The 22042-nt window shown below is 37.3% G+C and overlaps 2 protein-coding genes across 3 annotated transcripts; one reads left to right on the forward strand and one right to left on the reverse strand.

Moving 5' to 3' along the window:
- Positions 1 to 1212: 1212 nt before the first annotated feature.
- ggcx (gamma-glutamyl carboxylase) lies at positions 1213 to 11570 on the reverse strand. Its single transcript, XM_055208850.2, has 15 exons — positions 11371 to 11570; positions 10622 to 10828; positions 10359 to 10517; positions 10104 to 10269; positions 9263 to 9341; positions 9047 to 9153; positions 8792 to 8955; positions 8326 to 8627; positions 7486 to 7617; positions 7253 to 7404; positions 6210 to 6379; positions 5984 to 6114; positions 4389 to 4536; positions 3855 to 4059; positions 1213 to 2303 (listed from the first exon to the last, which is right to left on the reverse strand). The coding sequence occupies exons 1-15, from the start codon at positions 11399 to 11401 to the stop codon at positions 2144 to 2146; spliced, it is 2313 nt and encodes a 770-aa protein (XP_055064825.2). The 5' UTR covers positions 11402 to 11570; the 3' UTR covers positions 1213 to 2143.
- A 1065-nt stretch (positions 11571 to 12635) lies between these two features.
- On the forward strand, positions 12636 to 21970 carry gmcl1 (germ cell-less, spermatogenesis associated). Of its 2 annotated transcripts, none has more exons than XM_073874101.1 (15): positions 12636 to 12733; positions 13183 to 13373; positions 15669 to 15792; positions 15894 to 15990; positions 16098 to 16195; positions 16384 to 16496; positions 16592 to 16657; positions 16742 to 16824; positions 16974 to 17066; positions 17144 to 17284; positions 18100 to 18169; positions 19639 to 19714; positions 19791 to 19936; positions 21097 to 21184; positions 21271 to 21970. In XM_073874101.1, exons 2-15 carry the CDS (start codon positions 13195 to 13197, stop codon positions 21409 to 21411), a joined length of 1515 nt encoding a protein of 504 aa, XP_073730202.1. In that variant the 5' UTR covers positions 12636 to 12733; positions 13183 to 13194; the 3' UTR covers positions 21412 to 21970. The 2 variants fall into 2 exon arrangements, with proteins under 2 accessions (XP_073730202.1, XP_073730201.1); XM_073874100.1 differs by having other exon boundaries at positions 12639 to 12900.
- Positions 21971 to 22042: the final 72 nt, after the last annotated feature.

A 22042-nucleotide genomic window follows, 5' to 3' on the forward strand; every position in this document is an offset into this window, starting at 1 on the left:
ATCTCAGATTTCAAGTGTACAGTATAGCATACATTTGCACATTTGTAAGACAGAACAAAACATGCTGTGATTTGAACCAAGTTTGCATGCGTGATGATGAGGTCAGTACAAAACGACATCTCATCAGGTGACTTTGATCTGCTACTTTATTTTGCTATGGAAAAGTTGTTAACCAGCCTCCTGTTTGGTATAAAGGGAACTAATGTGTCAACCAAATGTAAAGCCAATGCATGTCTATGTTACTTTACTATGTTACTCCCCTAAACTGGTAGAAAAGAAAGAGTAACTAATAGTAAAAAAATGAGTTACTAAGCTAACTGCTATACTGGACCAAGTAAAACTTTATAACTGGATTATCAATGCAGTTTAGTCTTGGACTAATGTCTTATATTTTTCAGAAACAACTTTGTGTAAGATGAGAGCATTTAAACACTAGATTTACACTACTTTTTAAAGCAATAGCAGTGAAGATAATGTGTAATTAGAGAGAGGTAACATGATTTGCAACTTTTGTTAAACCCATCTTGATGTTGACATAATGCAAAGAGTAAAACTGACAGATGATTTATTATATACAGATACCATTCAAGCAGTTATATTTAATTGTTTGTTTTCATCAAGATGTCTCTTAATTGTATGAAATATGTGCCATGTGATGTTTGTTTAACTGTTGACACTTTTGATTGTTGTTTGATGCACTTTAACATGGGTGAAAAAATATGTTTGTCTGAATATCATTTTAAAAACTGACAGCAATAAAACATCACGCATTCATTTCATTCATTCATTCATTCATTAAGTAAATGACTCTATTATTTTTGCATTGTTTATTCAAAAACTGTCTTAAATCTTTACTCACAATCAGTTTGCATATTAAAACTTCAATTCTGTGCATGCTAAGAAACAGGCCCCTGTTTTGCATAATGAAACTTATGCATTAAAGACAATTGTGTACCTCTCCACATACCTGGCACATTTCAAAATCAATGATTTCATCTGTATTTTATATAATGTATCGAAAAACTATATGACAGAGTACCTTAAAACCTTTCATTAGGTTAAAAAAACATTAAACAAAAAAATAACATCTAACAAGCCTAGGTCTCTTTTAGTGTCGTTGTACACATTTTGCTGTAATACCAAAATGTTTAACAGTAAGGCTTTAAAGTAGTGTTTCTATTTCTGAATATAATCTCAAAATGCCAAAAAAAGTACAGTAATACAGTAACCAATAAAAGGGTTTTTCGGGAATGAAATGTAACAATTTAAAGGGACAGTTTACCCAAAAATGAAAATTCAGCATTTGTACGACCTTCCTCATGCAGTTCCAAACCTGTATGAATTTATAAAATGGGGACTGATGCTCTGACTTTAAATATAGTGAAAATGTAGTGTTTTGAAACTTGAAGGCCCCCATCTATATTCACTTCCATTGAATGGAGATTACATGATTTTAATGTTTAGGTGTACTGGCCCTTTAAAGAGACATCTTTTGGTTCCAAAACAAGAGAATTGGTTCTTGTCAAAACATGTTTATTGTTATGTTATCATGTTGTTATTGTGCTGCTTGGCTGTATTTTTTAGTTATGAAGGCTTAAATCAAAACAAACCAACTGCAGTTTGATTGATATTAATTAATTGAAAAAATGAGATTTTGGAAAAAAAACGGCATTATCTAGTTGTGGAACTGAACTCTTCCTTTAGTCACCCTCAAGTTGTTACAAACCTGTATAAATTTCTTTGTTCTGCTGAACACACAAAATATTTCTAGAAATGTTTGAAACTAAACCGTTTAAGCACCATTGACTTCCATAGTATTTTTATTTTCTACTATGGAAGACAATGGTGCTTCTGTTTCCTCCTCACAAATATTACATATATTATCCTTTGTGTCCAGCAAAACAAAAAAAATGTATACAGGTTTGTAACGACTTGAGAATGAGTACACAATGACAGAATTTTCCTTTCTGGGTGAACAATCTGTTTAAGTGAATGATGTGAAATCATAAAAAAACAACTTTGATCAACCTGTAAACAATAAATGACCTTTTTTCACAGAAACTGCTCTGAAATACTGACCTACTAAAGCATTTGTTCATTTGCTGTAATATATGTGAATTGGCCGGCAGCCCTTCGCTCAATCTTACAGTTCTCCGTGCCCAACCTCATCTTTAAGACGCTCATCCTGATTGGCCTCTGCCTCGGGTTCCTTCAGGTTGGCATAGGCCACTTCCCTCTGCAGCTGCTCCAGCGGTGGCAAACCCACTGCCAGATTTCGCAACGCAATGGCTGTCATGAGGAACCTGAAAAGATCAACAACAACAATACTTGAGCATGACTGCTGTTAACATAAATTAACCGCTTGTTAATTTGACGTCACATCACATGCTACAGCTTCCGGGTCCAAACGCTCTATCAGATGCCTTAAAGGAATATTCAATTTTCTTAAAAGAAAAATCCAGATAATTTACTCACCACCATGTCATCCAAAATGTTGATGTCTTTCTTTGTTCAGTCCAGAAGAAATTATGTTTTTTGAGGAAACATTTTTCTCATTTTAATGGACTTTAATAGACACCAACAATTAATACTTAACTCAACACTTAACAGTTTTTTTCAACGGAGTTTTAAAGGACTATAAACAATCCTAAACGAGGCATAAGGGTCTTATCTAGCGAAACAATTGTCATTTTTGACAAGAAAAATAAAAATTTGTACTTTTAAACCACAACTTTTCGTCTAGGTCCGGTCCAGCGCGACCTAACGTAAATGCGTAGTGACGTAGGGAGGTCATGTGTTACATATATAAAACGCACATTTGCAGACCATTTTAAACAATAAACTGACACAAAGACATTAATTAGTATCAGTTGACATACAACAACGTAGGAACGGTCCTCTTTCAAGACACTTGTAAACACTGGGGCGGAGTTTCACATTCGTCCTTTGTGACTACTTGACGTCATGGCGTATTGCGTGGGGTCAGCTGGTGCATCACGACCGGATCTAGACGAGAAGTTGTGCTTTGAGGGTGTATGTTTGTTGTTTTTCTTGTCAAAAATGACAATCGTTTTGCTAGATAAAACCATATGCCTCGTTTGGGATTGTTTATAGTCCTTTGAAACTCCGTTGAAAAACACTGTTAAGTATTGAGTTAAGTATTAAATGTTGGGCTCTATCAAAGTCCATCAAAACGAGAAAAATCCTGGAATGTTCACCCCAAAAAACACAATTTCCTCTCGACCGAACAAAGAAAGACACCAACATTTTGGGTGACATGGTGGTGAGTAAATTATCTGAATTTTTCTTTTAAGAAAATGGACTAATCCTTTAAGGCCTCTCAAACCTGTCCTGAAAGACCCCTATTCCTGCTATTTATTTTGTAAGTCTCCCTCATCTGAGATCATTCTGGTTCTATAGACGGTTTGGTCCGCACGTAACTTCCGGTAAACTCCGCTAAGAATAAATAACAACAAAGTTCTTTAAACGTAGTTTATTTATATAACAAGCAAAAAACAACACATATATTACCTAATAAACCAAAACATTTGTTAATTTCGACGAGGTATTTGTTCAAGAGATCAGTTTAGCAACAAGTCAGACCATTAAAAAAAACGAAACCGGAAGTAAAGTTCGGATCCAGACGTGAATCGCGTCAGCGCATGTGCGTCCAATGAAACCGTCTATACAATAGTTGAGACTGCAAGGCCTGAATTAGCTGTGTCAGATGAGAGAAACATATAAACGGCATATGGCGGTTTTACTCAATCACTACCCTTTTAGTGAAACTAAATGGGATTTTTTATTTCCAGTCCACGATTGATTGTTTAAAGAGTTGTATGAAATAGACGTACCCTCGTCTGATCGAGTAGTATTTCTTCGAGGCAAATCTCTCGAACCTCTCGAGCAAAGAAGCTTCTCGCCTTTTCTTCACGGCCTGCATGCGTTTCTGGCGCTTCAGGAAGATTCGCACCACGGGGTCGATCACGCTGTCATTTGAGTCGTTGTCATCGAGGCCAGTGATGAGCGGCTGCAACTCTAGAGGTAAAGGTTCGGTCTCTGCAAACAAAGGATATCGTTTGCTTAGTGTGGCAACAAACAGATAAAGGATAGTTTGAACTCAGCCAAGTGTGTTTACAAAATAAAAGCTTTGTTTACACTGCCAGCATTGTTAAATTTAAAAATGATTCGGCTTGAATTTGCAGGTGGATTCTTATTAAGGCAATAACATAAGTACCTTACTGTTTATATAAAACGTATCAATAGCCATATGGTTAAACACTACTGTTAATAAATAAAATAATTAAAATGTATTGATAATCACAATAAACAATTTTGCCATTTTTTTTATCTTTATGTATCTGTAAATTTCATGAAATCTGGCCTACCTGTTCCATTCCGCACTTTTTCCTGAATTTCCAAAAGCTTCGTAAAGTTTTCCTGCAGCGCCGCCTCAGTAGTATTGACGTAGATGTACATGTAACATGATGGCTTATCAGATACAGTGTAGACCTTGTGATATGCACCAGCTGGAAGCTTAATACACAACAATGCAAATTGGGACGTCAATTGCATACAAGCAAAAAACACAAATTGTTATAACAATTAAAGGTGCGTTGTGTGACTTTTAGAAGGATCTCTTGACAGATATACAATATAATATACATAACTATATTATCAGTGGTGTATAAAGACCATACAAAATGAACTATATTGTTTTAATTCCCTTACAATGAGTCGTTTTTGTCTACATGAAGGTCGCCGTCATGTTTCTACAGTAGCCCTAAACAGACAAGTACAAATCCCTACCGTGGCCCTGTCCCAAATGGCACACTTCATGTGGACTTTCGCATTAAATTGTGCGTGCTCGCTTAGTCTACAAGTCCGTAGGGTGTCCGATCTGTCATTTTTATGCTCCGAAGTGTGCTCATCAACACCCCCTTTGCACCCTTGATACGGTCTTTGGTGAAGCCCGCACTGCTGCAGGCTCCACGCACTTTACCAACCCAGAACTCCTTGCAAAAGAGCAATCAGACGACGGATGGGAAGAGTTCACACTGATGGGCAACTTCTCTTCCTATTTTCGACGTGATGCTCGAGTCTGTTCCAAAATACGACTCTGGTGCACCCACGTGGACTCGCGTCAAGGGTTTCTAAAGTCTGCACTACATGATGTCATCAAAGTGTGGACTCTGAGAAAGTCAACAAGTCCAGAGTGTGCTATTTGGGACAGGGCCATTAGTACCTTTCAAACATACAGTCTTTACTGGTAATTTACTGGTAAATTGCAGTTAACATGTCATGTGTGAAAAGAACCTTTCCGGTAAATCAGTGCTCCTAATTTACCAGTAAGATAGATTGTAAGATTACCAGTAATTTACCGGTAAACACTATGTGTGAACGAAAAATATAGGGCCAATCAGAAAGTTTTTTTATACAGGTGACGTGTTTACCCCCGAATTGTTTACGGACGTTTCCACACACATGCTGCTAAACTCTTTCACCGCCATTGACGAGATATCTCGTCAATTAAGAGAAAACGCTTCCGCGCCAATGACGAGATTTTCCGTCTTTCCACAATACCACTATTAAAGTCATAACCCGCCGTTGTTTACAAATACGACATGGAGCTCACCGGCCGCGCGCCACATGTAACTTCCGCTTTCTCTCCGAGTTTACCAGTATTTTGATACTGATGTGTGAATGATGTCTTACTGGTAAAAAGACGGAACATCACTGCATGTGTGAACAGCACATTTTTGTATTTACTGGTAAATTCATTCTGGTAAATTCATGGTAATTTAACAGAATTACTGTGTGAAAGAGGCTATTGTCTCAGACAACGACATGCTTGTCCTGTGGCAGCTAGCTTCTCTTTGCGTTTCATAATTCAGGTTAATCGCAATCTCACCACTAGATGCCCCTAAATTCACACTGGACCTTTAAAATGTTTCAAGGTTGAATATAACAGCAAGAATCGAACCTGCATTTTTTCTCCTGGTTGTAAACTGTAGTTCTTCTTCTCGTCCACAATCTCAACATTCACCAAACCCTGCAAAACCTGAACGCTGGTGTTCCCCAAATCTTCACTGACATAATTTTCAAGATGAAGGCCTGGGAAGTCAACACAACGAGCGTCAGTGACAGTGTATTTAAATTAAACGTATGCATTTTGTTTATGTATTCCAGTCAACATCGCGAAGACGAACCTGGGAAGTCAGCGATGAAGACCACTTCGGTCTGATTATCTAAAGATCCCTCGATCTCCTCAAATTTAGTCCTCCACGGGGAGAGGTCCACAAGCAGCGGCATGAGCCACGGATTGGGGCGAAACGGCGACCAATCAGCTCTCACGATGTCAATACGTGGGTCAAATATCCTGGAGGACAGAAGGACTTTATCAGAAATGTGGATACAACTAGTAGGACTAGCAACGCCAAGATCATGGCTTTAAAGGGACACTCCACTTTTTTTAAATAGGCTCATTTTCCAGCTCCCCTAGAGTAAAACATTTGATTTTTAGCATTTTGGAATCCATGCAGCTGATCTTCGGGTCTGTCTGTACCACTTTTAGCATAGCTTAGCATAATCCATTGAATCTGATTAGACGATTAGCATCGCGCTCAAAAATGACCAAAGAGTTTTGATATTTTTTCTATTTAAAACTTGACTCTTCTGTAGTCACATCATGCACCAAGACCGACAGAAAATTAAAAGTTGCAATTTTCTAGGCTGATATGGCTAGGAACTATACTCTCATTCTGGCGTAATAATCATGGACTTTGTTGCTGTAACATGGATGCAGGAGGCGCAATGATATTACGCAGTGCCTGAAAATAGTCTCCTGCTATTGAAAGTAACCAAGGGGACTATTTTCAAGCGCTGCGTAATATCTTAGTACACAATGTTACTACAGAAGAGTCAAGTTTTAAATAGGAAAAATATCGAAACTCTTTGGTCATTTTTGAGTGTAATGCTAATGGTCTAATCAGATTCAATGGATTATGCTAAGCTATGCTAAAAGTGCTACCACCAGACCCAAAGATCGGCTGAATGGATTCCAAAACGGTAAAAATCAAATGTTTAACTCTAGGGGAGCTGGAAAATGAGCATATTTTCAAAAACAAAAAGCGTAATGTCTCTTTAAATCTCAGGGAACGCATTCACTGTAAGTCACTTTGAATGATCAAATGCATGAATGTAAATCTAAAAAATATCTTTGAATTATACACACACAGTTAACATTACCGACCTTTGTTGAAAGCGATCATTAATAGACACCCAAATGTCAAAGTAGATCTCCGGGTCTGAGATATTAAAACGGGGCAGATTTTGGTTAAGGCAGGTGGCGTACTGCTTCAACATATCTCCATGGTCTTTCCATCTCCGACTCTGAGTAAAAACCTGCACCAGATTGACCACACTGTCATTGACGAACGTTAAATTGTAATAAAATCGACTCCTACATAACTAAAATCTACTCACTCCAGGGTTTAAGTATCCAACCTCTCCTGTGACACTGTCTCTGTAGGTGATCTTGACATGCTGATGTGACCGAGAGTGAACCATCATGTCCCACGAGTAACCATACAGTCCATTGGTCCAGTTATTATAGCCCTGTACTCCAAAAACAGATATCATTCAAATGATGTCTTGTTATTGTGAACATTTGCATTTCTTTAATGTTTTACAACATGCATCACAGAGGTGAGAGAGAGGTGAACAAGAGCTGGGACTTGAACTCTGGTCACCCAAAGACCACATGACTACTGACTGTGCAAAACCCAAATCAAAGTCATAGTAATAAGCACAATACATAAGTAATAGTGATACTTGTTGTGTAACTTTAAAATACAACTAATACACCAGACGTGACTGGCTACATGTATTTAGGATGACTCAGTCTCCACCCTTATAAGCTCTGTGCAGATATTTGCAGCCGTTCGATAACTGTGTTTACAATAATTGCGAAAGCCCTGAACGAGTGAACTTACAAGATCATGTTGTACACAAACAATACATCAAAAAGGGAACTAAAACTCTAAGCCCCTACCCCAGAGAAATGTCAGTTTTTATCAATTGATGATTGTTTTTTTAACTAAAAGGCGGGACTTCCGTTGCCAAAACGGCCATAGTGAATGATGCATTGTCCCTTTTTCGTAATAATAGGAGTGCTTATTTATGTAACAATATCTTTGGCTATAGTTTAAAAAACTATGTGTGAATATTTCACATTGCCTGACCCAGTGTACTTCCGCATCGTGATGTAGCCATGGCCAGTGTATAATAATTTTGACTGAACCCTTCAATTTCCGTTTAAATCACCTGTGTGATGAAATGTGAGTAAGGAAGGAAGAACTGCTCCGCGATGTAAATGATAGTGAAGATCGCCCCGAGTTTGTGTTTGAAGCCAGGTGTGGATGGTTTGGAGACAGCGTGACCCTCATTTTGCTCTCTAGACCCGCTGGCTGGATTAGGGTACACGCAAGAGGAACTAGGGCATGGCGGAGGAGAGATAAAAGGCAGGATAGGCTGCAGGAATTCTGGGAAACGGCCAAAGAAGCGCCTGGGCCAATCAGGGTAGCAGAAGAGAGCACTCGTAGACAACATGGTGTAGGAAAACATTCCTATTGAGAAAAAAAAGATTGTGAATAAGTTCAGTTTACAGTGACTATTGACTAGAGGCCATTAAGCTTTCTAGATTTCTGGATATTTATTTTAATTGTATGGTTTGAAATGATCAAGTACAAATAATGTTAATGATGCTGACTTTTAAACACAAATCGTTTACCTATGCTAAAGAGCTGGGAGTTCATGCAGTGGAAATAGCTCACAAAGAAAAAGGCGACCGGGCGGGTGGCATCAAAGAAAAGGAGATACCCAGCTGTGAGGTCTAAGATCAGACCTCCACCATGGACAACCATCAGACTGATCGATTCCACAGGTAAAATCAATCTGCAACAAAAAAAATACATTTAAATAATACACATTTAATAAAATCAATTTTTCAATGTTAACAATGTGCCACAAGACAGATGTTTCTCACTTGAATGGGTCAAATAACCAATGGTGTGCCAAGTATTTCATCGAGTACCCTTCCACCCAATCAGCATCCAGTTTCTTGACCCCGGCAATGAAGTACACTATAAAAATCTATTGAATGTAAAATTTAGTATGGCTCATATGCAACATATTGATATTACACATATATGCTACATTGTTGATAATAATCGCTAACCCAATTCTGTACAAGATAAATCACCTGAGTTCTGAGTACAGTGTAGTTCCACAGGGGTACGTGAGCATTCCTCTTCCTGGGATTTCGGAGTCCATCTAATGACCTGAACATGATAATAAATATTTAAGACGTTAACATACCCAGCAAGCTGTTTTTATTTAAAAGATGTTTAATAGGCATCCAAACACAGCCAGAGGTAAATAAAACCAATAAGAGCTATGTTAACATTATTCAAAATGTTTCTTTAAAGGAAAACACCACAGTTTTTTTAACATTTTACTATATTCTTACCTCAACTTAGATGAATTAATACATACTTATCTTTTTTTCAATGTGTGCAATTAATCTTTGTACAGTGCGTAGTGAATGTGTTAGCATTTAGCCTAGCCCCATTCATTCCTTGGGATCCAAGCAGGGATGAATTTGGAAGCCACCAAAAACTTCCATGTTTTCCCTATTTAAAGACTGTTACATGAGTAAGTATGGTGGCACAAAATATAACGTGGCGATTTTTTAAGCAGATAAAAAATGAGAACTATTTTGTATGGCGGAAGAGCACTTAGTTTGCAGCACTTCGACCTCGGGCGCAGTAATATTGACCGAAGTTTGAGCGAGGGTGAGTAGTCAGGAGTGATAATGTTACTGCGCGCCAAGGTCGAAGGAATGAATGGGGCTAGGCTAAATGCTAACCTATTCACAACGTGCTGTACAAAGATTAAGTGCACGCATTGAAAAAAGATAAGTATGTATTAATTAGTCTAAGTTGAGGTAAGAACATAGTAAAATATTTAAAAACGGTGGTGTTTTCCTTTAAGTGGCTTTAGTTCTTGTAGTCACAATACAGGAGGTCTAGCTAGTATCTTACCAGTATCTGTTAGCATCCATGAGAGTGAGCTGGAAGCTAATAAGCCCATATAGATAAGAGTGGTTGTTCCAGGCCGTTTTGTCCAGGAAGAACACGTACCAGTAAGAGGATATAAACATCAGACACGCAAAGCGATAAAAAACACCAAGCATGATACCAACAGCGCCTGAGAAATACACACAAATGCAGACGATCAGTTTAGTGGAGATAAACAAAGAAACTACGTTCTCACTACACAGATAAAAACTCACTGACCGAGGAACATAACGAAATAAACAAAGAACATCCAGTCCATGGGAAGGGGCTTTAGGAAGTTGAAAAGAGGGAAGCGGCACACGGGTGCCCCATCCAAATATTTGTAGTCCAGGTGACTGAGGCCTCTTTCCTGGGTGACATCCAGCACCATTAACAAACCTATACATATAATACAGTATGTGTTAACATCCAAACCACAATTAAAACCAAATCAGAGAAGTTGATGCCCAAGTTTTGTATGTTATGTATAATCGAGGACTTGCCAAATAAAAAACGGAAAATGCCGAGTGAGGCCGGGTCAGTGGGGCGATTCAGGAGACACACCAGTCGATGCCATGAGGACAGATCTTCCTTCTCAAAACCAAAGAGACGCTTCATGGTGCTGGTCTGATCTGATGGGACGGGAGTGGACTGTTTGATGTCTTTACTGATCTTTCTCTTCTTATTGGATGGTTGGACGAATGGAGCACCTGGGTAAGTGAGATAAGAAACAACCCATACAAAATAAAGTTACACATGAGACCTCTTTAACATCTTAGTTAGTTTCTCCTGAAAAGCAATGAGATAAAATAGAGAAGTACTTCAAAGAAAGGATGTTGCATAATATCTTCCCTCATAAAAAATACTTTTGTATTAACTATAGTACACTGTAGTAAAATTCACAGATTCTGTATTATTATTATATTCTGTATAGTTTATCAATTCACTATAGTACAAAATAATATGGTACACATTAACAAAAGAGTATTTTTTCCTGTGGGTTTCATAAGAGATCTCAGCAATATCTCAAAAAATGGTCTTAGATTTCCCAAAATACAAAAAGCACGTTCATGTATTTATCCTATAAATAAAGCAACCCACAAATATAAAGCTTTATTATTGCACTTTATTAAACAGCCGATAATGTAAACAGCATAGATGCAGTCCTCTAGTTAAAATACCACATCGGTGATTTGATAGTAACCTATTCATGCACACGCCAACTCTTATTTAACGTTACTACATTATTTACCTGCTGCCGCGTCACGCGCTCCTGCCTCCATGCTTCCAGGTTATGAAACCAGTCTTCACTAATGTTTAAAAAGATCTGTCAGTTTTAAACCGACTGAAACACTTCAGGTCCGATACATTGGTTATCAAACTGGGGTACGTGTCAAATACAGGCACAGGACCCTGAAAGGGTGTATCGACGCAGAAAGGTAGACTTCATCGACATCTAGAAGCTGATTGGGTAGTTCGGTCACAAGCCCCGCCTTTTTAAATGGGAACTGGAAACGAGCAGCGCCTCTACTGGATACGTTTCATTAATGCCAGTCAGTGTGTGTAGGTGGTTTGATTTTAGGTTTCATGTTCTCATTTTAGCATAGATAAAAATAAATGTGATGAACAAGTAAAGTTTCATGTCACATGTAAAGTAATTAGTAAAAACAAACACATAAATGTATTTAGGAGCGGTTTCCTAGGCAGGGTTTATCCTTGTCCCAGACTAAAATGCATCTTTAAGCTGCTTAATTTAAAAAAATCTTGCACTGATGTGTCTTCTTAACATATATCAAGTGCCATTGTTTTGTCTAAAGATGCACACCAGTATTTTTTAAGGTTACAGTTTTGTGTAAGTTATGTTTGTAAAAACGAAATAAATGTCCCAATATAACTGGATTAATCTAAAACCTGTCCTGGCATCATTATTCAGAAAAAAATTTTAATTAACTTTTTAAACAACCGCAAAAAAACAAGCCCCTTGATCACTCTTATTAGTTTTTTGTGTAAATAACAGAGTTATAATTATTGCAATTTAAGTGCCTGAGTTGGACCATATTACATTTCTAAAAGTCTGGTTTAAAGTTTAACACACACATAAACTACAACACTACCATAATGTTTGGGGCTCAAAAGATAGCAATTGCATAACATGAATAACTCTAGTATTGTTTATGAATACTACAGTTTTTGTTTTATGTTTGCATTAAACCTCATATAATATTTATACTCCGTTCATTTATAAAACCATAAAATCGGTCATTATAAATTAATTATTAAAACATTTTAACCCTAATACAAAATACTTTGAATATAAATAACATTTTGAAACAGTTTTTTTTCACGATTAGGTCAGTTTGGACAGCAAAAACTGTTAGTAGGCGTGTTGTCGCTGCGCAGATCAATCCACATATAACATCAAAGTACCGCGAGATACGCTCTTTCGCGATACTGTGATGTCATAAAGCAATCAGTCTGCGCAGCGTGAAGTCAAACGTTACTAATTTATTTGTGTGAGCACAGCTCCGTGTCTCCAGGTGGCAGTAGCGAACACCGAGCGTCACAGGAACGTGACGTGGAGGAAACACATAGCTCTGTTTTGTTGTTTATTATCGGTATGCTTGGCGCGTTATTGCTGTTTAATTAAATAATAAAATCTTCAGCATAAGGTACTTTAATAAACAACGAATATACGCGTTCGTCAAGCCTAGTGATGTCTTTGTACGGCTGTTTATGAGCAGGATTTATTTGTCTGTGTTGTTTTGGAAGGAAGAAGTGTGTGGTGAGTGTTTACAACAGATGTGATATGTTCGTAAAGCGTAAACGGGATTGATTAGCAGCTACTACTAGGAAAACATAATGTTGAAACTTAAACGTAACGTTAAAACTGATAACTTTACGTCAAAAATTTTACACAAACCTGTTATTGGAAAGTTCAATCCGAATGTCAATCTTGTTTAAATGTGTAATTAATTCTATTGGAAAACAAGACAAAAATGTGAGAGAGTTTTTGCAGTGTGGGTGTTTACTGTGTGACTCATTCTGTAATGATGTGGTATTTCAGGCTAAAATAATAATGGGTTCGTTTGGGAGCCGGTTCCAGTCGTCCCCACGGGCCGCAGAGGAGGATGTGGAGAGGCAGTGCTCGGGAAAGAGACACGGGTGCGAGTGCAGAAAGAGAAAACGCAGTTCACGATGCGCATGTGACAGCGAGCCGGAGGAAGACGACGACAGTCAGCTGGACACACCACGCAGGTGAGAATAACATGTGTCTGACACATAGGTCTTTGCTGTGGGGTTCATACGGTGTTCTGGGTGGTTAGGTAATATCACATCTTCTTCTGACAAGCCGGATTATTTCTATCTGAAGCACAAATATTTGACAAACATATCTGATATATTAAAGGTAACCTAATATGGGAATTTCTCAAGATGTAATATTAGTCTCAGGTGTCCCCAAGAAGGTGCCTGTGACGTTTCAGTGCAAATATAGATCATTTTTTATACCATGTTGAGAAAAGGCCCATTTTGGAGGGTTCAGGTACCTGTGCTGTTTTTGTGTGTGTTTCTTTAAATGTAAATGAGCTGCTGCTGCTTCCCTTCACATTTACTGTTATTTATCAGGGGTGCAAACTTGTCACCTTTCAGTGAAATTCGCCGTTTTGCATCCAAGATAGGTCATTCTTGTGATTCGTCTAGATCTGACGAATGCAAATAATTGCATTTTTGTAAAGGAATTTTTTTAGAGATCAGATTCAGAACGATTATCAAAACATACACAGAGTTTAAAAATAATTAAAGGTCACGTTCTTCCTGATCCCATTTTTAAAACCCTAGTTAGTGTGTTATGATGCTATAATAGCATAAATAATACCTGTAAAATGCTAAAGGTCAAAGTTCACTACCAAGCAATATATTTTCTTTAACAGAATTCGCCTTTCAAAGCCTACAGCGAACGGCCGGTTTGGACTACAGCCCTCTACTTCCTGCTTTAATGACATCACTAGAACAGTTATTTGACTAAACTCCCCCACCCTCCACCCACAGGAATACGTCAGTCGCCAGCTAAGCTAATGGCAAGCTAAGCTGCTGTCGAATCGCAACACACTAAACAAGCTACACAATCAGAACTAGTTACATATTTATCAAGGAGGGACTTCATAGAACATGGACGACATCAGCCTGTTTTGAGGACAGTGAAAACAGCGCTATACAGATAAGTAAATTGAAAATAAAAAAAATACCGCATTTTTTTTACACCTAAAACATGAACACATGTTATATTGCTTACTGTAAACACAGCTTTAAAAACACAGAAAGAACGGGACCTTTAAATTACTTTTTGCTTCAGTTTTTTTATAAATTGGGTAAGTGCGCCATCTATTGGATAATACCAGAATTACAGATTACCTTAAAAACTCGTCAGGAAAGCGTTATTGGCAGTGAATTGTTTACTTTAAATTTACAAGATAACTCATCAATGGCGGGGAAAGAGTTAAGGTAATGGGGTCACACGTTGTACTTCTTCAGCGTTCATGTCTTTCATAACATTACTTAAAGCAATTAAATAGCGCATTGCCTTTCGAAAAGTGTGTTTTCTTTGCCTATATATGAAAACTTCTTAAAGGAAAAGCCTAGCACCATTCATTCCTTAGGATCCAAACAGGGATGAATTTAGAAGCCACCAAACACTTCCATGACTAGTTAAATGAGTATGGTGGCACAAAATAAAACATATCGATTTTTTTAAAGCAAATAAAAACTAGTCATGTAACAGTCTTTAAATAGGGAAAACATGGAAGTGTTTGGTGGCTTTCTAAATTCATCCCTGTTTGGATCCTAAGGAATGAATGGGGCTAGGCTAAATGTTAACGTATTTAGGACGCGCTGTACAAAGATTAAGTGCACACATTGAAAAAAGATTGGTACACGTAAATTTGTCTAAATTGTCTATGTTCTTGAGGTAGGAACATAGTAAAATATTGAAAACAGTGGTGTTCTCCTTTAAAGCGGCCATTTTTTCTGTGTTTTCGAAGCTTTGATTGTGTTTACAGTGCTTTGTGTTCATGTTTCGTGTGTAAATTTACTCATCTCTATAGCGCTGTTTTCTGATGCTTTATAAAGTCTAAAAAACTCTTATATTGACTTCATATATCTGGGAAGTCGAGGACTGTAGGACAATTCAGTTGAAGAAGATATATCGCTTGGCATTGAACTTTTGAAGCGTATAATTTTTCAGGCGTTTTGTATGCTCTAACAGCAACCTTACAAGTTTGAAAAATGGCATCACGAAAAATGGCCGCTTTTAAGAACTCAACTTTGACTTTGTACATTTATCCAGAGCGTGAAGTCGACTAGAGATGCTGTGTGCTGCGTTGCTGAGTGCTCTGCTTTTTTGCGGACTTCAGATTTGGGCTTTAAAACAGTTTCAGCGAGTTGATTTTTTTCTGTGGGTTTAAGATGAAGGAATTTCTCATATTAGGTGACCTTTTAATGATTAATGTGTTGTTGTCCTTCATTCTCCCTAATCGCTCTTTTGGGCTTAAACAGAAAGAAATTGAAAAGCACCTCTAAATACATCTACCAGACGCTTTTCCTGAATGGAGAAAACAGTGACATCCAAATTTGTGCCCTGGGACAGGAGTGGAACTTACACAAGATTTACTTGTGTCAGGTTGGTCCACCCGTTTAGTTCTCCATGTGATGCGGTAACAGGAAAGTGCTTATATGAAAATATTTATTTCGTTTTTACACATGTTGTTGTCCTGTGTACAGTCTGGATATTTCTCCAGCATGTTCAGTGGGTCCTGGAAAGAATCTAATATGATGGTTATTGACCTAGAGATTCCAGACCAGAATATTGACACGGAGGGTAAGCATGTTAAAAAATAAGATATTTATTGTCACCTTGTTGCAAGTGAATATGTTGTTGTTCTTATACATGAATACATTCATATTCTGATGTTGTTTTCTCTGTAGCCCTGCAAGTGGTTTTTGGGTCACTCTATCGGGATGACGTATTGATCAAACCGAGTCGGGTCGTTAACATTCTCGCTGCTGCTTGTATGCTTCAACTGGTAAGTACTGCGTGTTCAATGTTAAAGGTGCACCGGCCCAGACTTTTGCTGACACCTAGTGGCGAGAATGCAGCACATCACAAAGATTGTAGGTGCTATTATAGAAATTATACGTTCAAGGCAGCCATAATTAAATTATTCCATGTGGAAAATTTTGGGTTATCAAGGTCTCTTGTTATTTTTGTCAGGATGGACTGATTCAGCAGTGTGGAGAAACCATGAAGGAGAACGTGAATGTCAAAACTGTATGCAGCTACTATAACTCAGCCACCATGTATGGTTTGGACTCTGTCATGAAGAAGTTAGTCATTTTGTTTTATGACTTCCAGAATTAGTCACATATTGAAATGTATGCATGTTATAAATAACATGTTGCACGCTCTCTGTATGTTACAGATGTTTAGAGTGGCTTCTAAATAACCTCATGACCCATCAGAATGTGGACCTAATGAAGGAGCTCGGGTACGATATGGCATGCATATACGTCTCATTTGAAGTTTCAGTGTTGATGAATGTGTTTGATCTTGTTTAATGTGTTGTGTGTAGGGTGGAAATCATGGAGCAACTCATTCAGTCCACTGATCTGTTTGTAATGCAAGTTGAGATGGATGTCTACACTGCACTGAAAAAGTGGGTGACCTTATACAGTACGACATTAACCTTCAAAACCAGGCATGTCTACTGTGTCATTTATTGCCTTTAAATTCCCTTAGACTACGTTTTTCTAGAAAATGAGTTTTTACCACCGCACTAGGCCCGTATCTTATTTCTCTCTTGCAGTGGATGTTCTTACAGCTCAACCCATCTTGGGACGGCCCTATTAAGCAGCTTTTGCATGATGCAGACGCTTGGCTTTGCAAAAGGAGAAGCGGTTAGTTCTTCATACATGCGTGCACAATATATACAATGTATTCAAAATCCCACCGTAACTCTCACACTGTTGCACAGAGTCTGGAGAGGACGAGCCATTCCTAAATACAGACGATGGGACGACCTTCGTCCCCGTTTTCAGACACATCCGTCTACAGTACATCATCAATGATCTGGCCTCTGCCCGCATGCTGGAACGAGATAACATCCTGCCTCCTGGTATGACACAGAAACCGGCCACCTTGTGGCTTAATCTTAGCACTCGCAAAGACATTAAGGGGCTGTGTTTTAAAAAAATTTAATTAATTAATTTATTTATTTATTTTCTTAGAACTAAGCGGTGAATGAAATAGCCCCCAATACCCTTATTGCTTACATTAGTTTAATAATATAGGCCACTTGAATGAGTGAATAAAAACAAACAAGTGAATTCAGACACTAAGCGGCACACAAATTGGCACGCACCTCACAGTGAAGGGGTAGCTGCTAGCCGCTGAGTGTACATCAGTTGTATACTCATTATTGTGGTGTATTATGGAAATAAATAAGTACACTTGATAATGTCCACTATAATTTAGGTAAACAGTGCACTATTTAAGGGTATAGAGAGCTATTTCGGACACAGCCTAAGTGTTTAGTTATGAACCTTGCAAACTGCAAAACAGCCTCAAAACCATTAAATGTGCTTTTGGGAAAACATTATGGGGCATGCACACCAAACGCGAGTTCAAGGATTTGCTTGAGTAGATTACATACAATGTCAATGCAAAGACGCGATCAGACGTGTCCTCGCCTGGGGCAATGCAATTGACGTGAATTGGGCAGCGTTTGCCGCGAAAACACGCGCTATTTGCCTCAAGTTGAAAATATTCAACTCAAGCAAAAAATTTGCATGACACAAAGTTAAATCCTGCGAGTAATCTAGAGCGAGCAACGTGATGCTACGCCTTTGGTGTGTACGTAGCATTAGAGTATAAGATTAGTGGGGCTCTGCTAAAATGAACCTAGCGTTGTCTTTCTCTTGTCTTAAACAGAGTGGTTGAATACTGTGTACAAACAGCAGTGGTATGCCATGTTGCGGACAGAGCATGACAATGATAATGGGTAAGAATACCATTGGTAAACCTGTACTCTTTACATTTACACTAGGGCTGTCAAACGTTTAATAGCAATTAATCACTTACAGAATATATTATATATAAATAAAATAAATGTATATATATAAATAAAAATTTTCTTAAATTTATCTATTGCTGGGCAAAGATTAATCGCATACAAAATAAAAGTTAATTTTTGCATAATATGTGTGTGTAATTATTATGTATATTTGAACACACATATGCATATACACATTTCAGAATTTTTTAATTTATATATAATTTTTTTACATTTATATATAATATAGACTATATAAAAATATAAATTATACACACACACACACACACACACACGTAAATGTTTCTTAAATACATACATGAATGTATGTGTATTTATATATATACATGGTAATTACACAGAGCACACACTTGTAGTCTATATTGTGCAAATACAAAATAAAACTGATTTTTTTTGTGATTAATCGCGATTAATCTTTGCTCAGCACTAATTTATACATGTATGTATACACAGTACACACATAAATTATGCAAAAGCAAACTTTTATTTTGTATGCGATTAATCAAGATTATTTTTTGACAGCCCTAACTTACACTTATTTTATTAGACGCTTTTATCTTAAATGACTCACAAATGAGCGGCGATCATTCATTATTTTGTTAAACATTAGAATTAGGGCTGGGTATCGATTCAGTTTTTCAGATCGATTAAATTTCGATTCACAAGCTATAAAATCGATTCTCGGATCGATTTTTATGCTCGAGTCTCAATTCGACTTAATATAGATTGAATACAAATACAATATTTATAAAAAAGAACAGTGAACATAAGTTTACAAGTGGGTAATTAATAAAAAGAAATTAAGAACTACAAACCTGTATAATAAACCCTTTTATTTAAGGTACACTTGGGTACATTAAAACAGAACCCATCTTTAATTTTTTAAATGCATACAATTATGTTAAATACAATAAAATTTTCATGCAAGATGAAAAATGTATGCTGAAAAAAGTCAGATCAGTCGCATACCTTGATCTAACAGGATCAGGTTATTTCATAAAAAATCGATTCGTGGCCTTTGAGAATCGATTTTGACTGGACCACATAAAAAAAACGATTAATTGAAAAATCTATTTTTTTGCCCAGCCCTCATTAGAATATGGCAATTTCTTTAGAATGGGGTGTGGATGACAAACCAACTAATTATATACTATGTCTTAGGTGTGCACCGAACTATTCAACCAAAAGTAGCAAAAACATCATTTTTTGCTATTTGTCAGAATAAGTGAAAAGACCTTATACATTTTAACAAACAATAAAAGCTTTGATTTGATGGGATCAAATAGCAACCAGGCGCTATTGTTCTATAAATGCAGCAAACATGTCAGCAATGTGGAAGCATTTTAAAGATGCCAAACATTCGGTGCATCCCTAATATGTTGAAAATATTGTTATAGACCCCAAGAGGCCAATAAAGTGGAGTTTGAGCTGAACAGCATGCGCTGTGGTCGAAAACTGACCAAAGATGGAGATGTGAGTCAGACTCTTCAAATATATTTGCATCTTTTACTACAGGTTTTTGACTTATTATTTTTTGTTTCCTCCACAGTACTGTTGGCGATGGACTGGGTTCAATTATGGCTTTGACCTGCTGGTGACCTACACAAACCGTTTTATTATCTTTAAAAGAAACACTCTCAGTCAGCCATGTGGAGGCGCTGTCAGTTTACAACCACGACGTCACCTTGCGTACCGGTGCGTACTAATACGTTTTTTTGATAAGCTGCTGTATTGTAGAGCTGGGTATCGATTCAGATGTTCCAGATCGATTCCATTTCGATTCACAAGCTATCGGTTCGATTCTCAATTCAATTTTCGATTCCGGTTCTCGGGCCGATTTTAAATACTATATTAATAAAAAAGAACAGTGAACAGCAGTTTACTACTGGGTAATTAATAAAAAGAAATTAAAAGGCTACGACACTATCGTTGTCGTCTTGCTTGCGAAATCTAAAATGCTTCCATACCTCTGACTTTTTATGTGAAGGTGGCATCAACGTCGATGAAGCACCTGAAACCGCTATTGGTAACATCACGCAGGGCAAAAAAGAGGGTGACATCTAGTGGAGAAGACTAGTAATTAAATTAACATTAATCTTACATTCAATGTTTGCGGAAATAAATATGAAAGAATAAAGTCGATTCTGCTTTTTCAGAATCGATTTTGAATCAACCACGTTTAAAAAAAAACCCTGATTAATCGAAAAATCTAATTTTTTGCCCAGCCCTACTGTATTGCAGACATATTAACCGCATATTTATTACTAGAAGACCTATAAGATCATACAATTATTAATATGAAATTTTAAAATTGAATTAAATGAAATATTTAGAGATGCAATCTGTAGCGTTTGTCTCACTATCGCCATCTCTGTTTGAAACATACAATTGCAAGTTATTTGTGGAGCTGTTTTCTTTTTTATGGGTTGAGGCCCAACTGATGCTACTTTTAAATTCAAACCCAACAGCTTAAATTACAAATCATTATTATAAGCTTACCACTGCGAATCAGGATAAAGTATAGTTTATTTATTTATTTATTCAAACACTGTTTATTTATTTATTTATTAAGTTATATTTTAGAGGCTTTTTATGCCTTTTTAGGGATAGCATAATAGAGAGATAACAGGAATGTGTTGGGAGCAGGATCGGAAAAGGACGGCAGCGATGGGAATCGAACACGGGTCGCTGTGAACTATGTCAACCCACAGGGGTTATCGGCACCAACACGTTTTTATTTTTAACCAAAAAAGTTACAGATTGAAGCTTTAAAATGCTATTCATTATATATTTAGCCATTTTTAGTTTAGTGTTTATGAAGAATTTGGGAGGTAATTTTTACTTTTTACTTTCAGATTGCGCCTCGCATCATTTGACAACAGTGGAAAAATGGTTTGCAGCCGGTCAACTGGCTACCAGCTTGTTACGCTTGAAAAGGACCAGGTATCATATCATGACGTCAGATGTAACATCATTTAACTTGCCGTTGCTTGAAGTTTCACCTTGTTTTTCTTTTTTAACAATCTCAGGAATATGTGGTGATGAATCTGGACAGTCGGCTCTTGTCTTTTCCTCTGTACGTGGGCTGTAACTTCCTCTACACCTCACCAGCCAATGAGAGAAGAAGTGACACATCAGAGCCAGAAAGCAGCGCCCGCAGCGTATCGTGATCAACCCAACAGTTCAGGCATTAACGGAGCCTTCTTGTTGTAGGCTTTATGTTCGTTTTTTCTTGTGTATATTTTTTATTTGTATCATTTTGTATATACTCAGGTGCCTTTTAATTGATTTGCTGTATTTTGACATCGAAGGGCTAAACGCTCTGTCATGTACTTAATTTCATTTAGGCCACTTCATTATTTTGAGGTTGTTTTATACCTACATATGTTTTCATCCTTAGTCTGGTTGCTGAATTTTCGGGCATTCCTGTTTTTTATCACAAAAGAAATAATACCACGTAAAACATTTGTACTGTTCAAATAGTTTGAATTGGTGCTAACTTCTGTTATTGTAATTTGTCAGTGCATGCTGATGTGGAAACGGCAAGGGTTGTGTTGGTTTTGACCAGCAGGGCATTTTACGTGACCTCTACAGGTGTCCAATGAAGCAGTACAGTAAAAGGATGTTTATACGTAATGAGGTGCTTTTGGCTAAATGTTGAACCTTTTGGACCAAAGCAGTGTAGGATAGAAGTCCTCAAAGTTCAATAAAACAACACTGACAAAAGTACATTTTCAGTTTTTATCGTCTCATATGAATGATAATGTAGGCAGCTGACTGTTATGAGACTGTTATAGCGGT

Source organism: Misgurnus anguillicaudatus, chromosome 12, assembly GCF_027580225.2.
Source record: "Misgurnus anguillicaudatus chromosome 12, ASM2758022v2, whole genome shotgun sequence".
Taxonomy (NCBI): Eukaryota; Metazoa; Chordata; class Actinopteri; order Cypriniformes; family Cobitidae; genus Misgurnus; species Misgurnus anguillicaudatus.

Excerpts from the sequence above, each read along its gene's own strand:
- gmcl1 (XM_073874101.1), top strand. The coding sequence starts at position 13,195 with ATGGGTTCGTTTGGGAGCCGGTTCCAGTCGTCCCCACGGGCCGCAGAG. Across the intron at positions 17,067-17,143 it reads GCTTTGCAAAAGGAGAAGCG|AGTCTGGAGAGGACGAGCCA; the intron begins GTTAGTTCTTCA and ends ACTGTTGCACAG. Across the intron at positions 21,185-21,270 it reads TTACGCTTGAAAAGGACCAG|GAATATGTGGTGATGAATCT; the intron begins GTATCATATCAT and ends TAACAATCTCAG.
- ggcx (XM_055208850.2), bottom strand. The coding sequence starts at position 11,401 with ATGGAGGCAGGAGCGCGTGACGCGGCAGCAG. Across the intron at positions 9,342-10,103 it reads ATGGATGCTAACAGATACTG|GTCATTAGATGGACTCCGAA; the intron begins GTAAGATACTAG and ends TATCATGTTCAG. Across the intron at positions 7,405-7,485 it reads TTGGATACTTAAACCCTGGA|GTTTTTACTCAGAGTCGGAG; the intron begins GTGAGTAGATTT and ends AATCTGGTGCAG.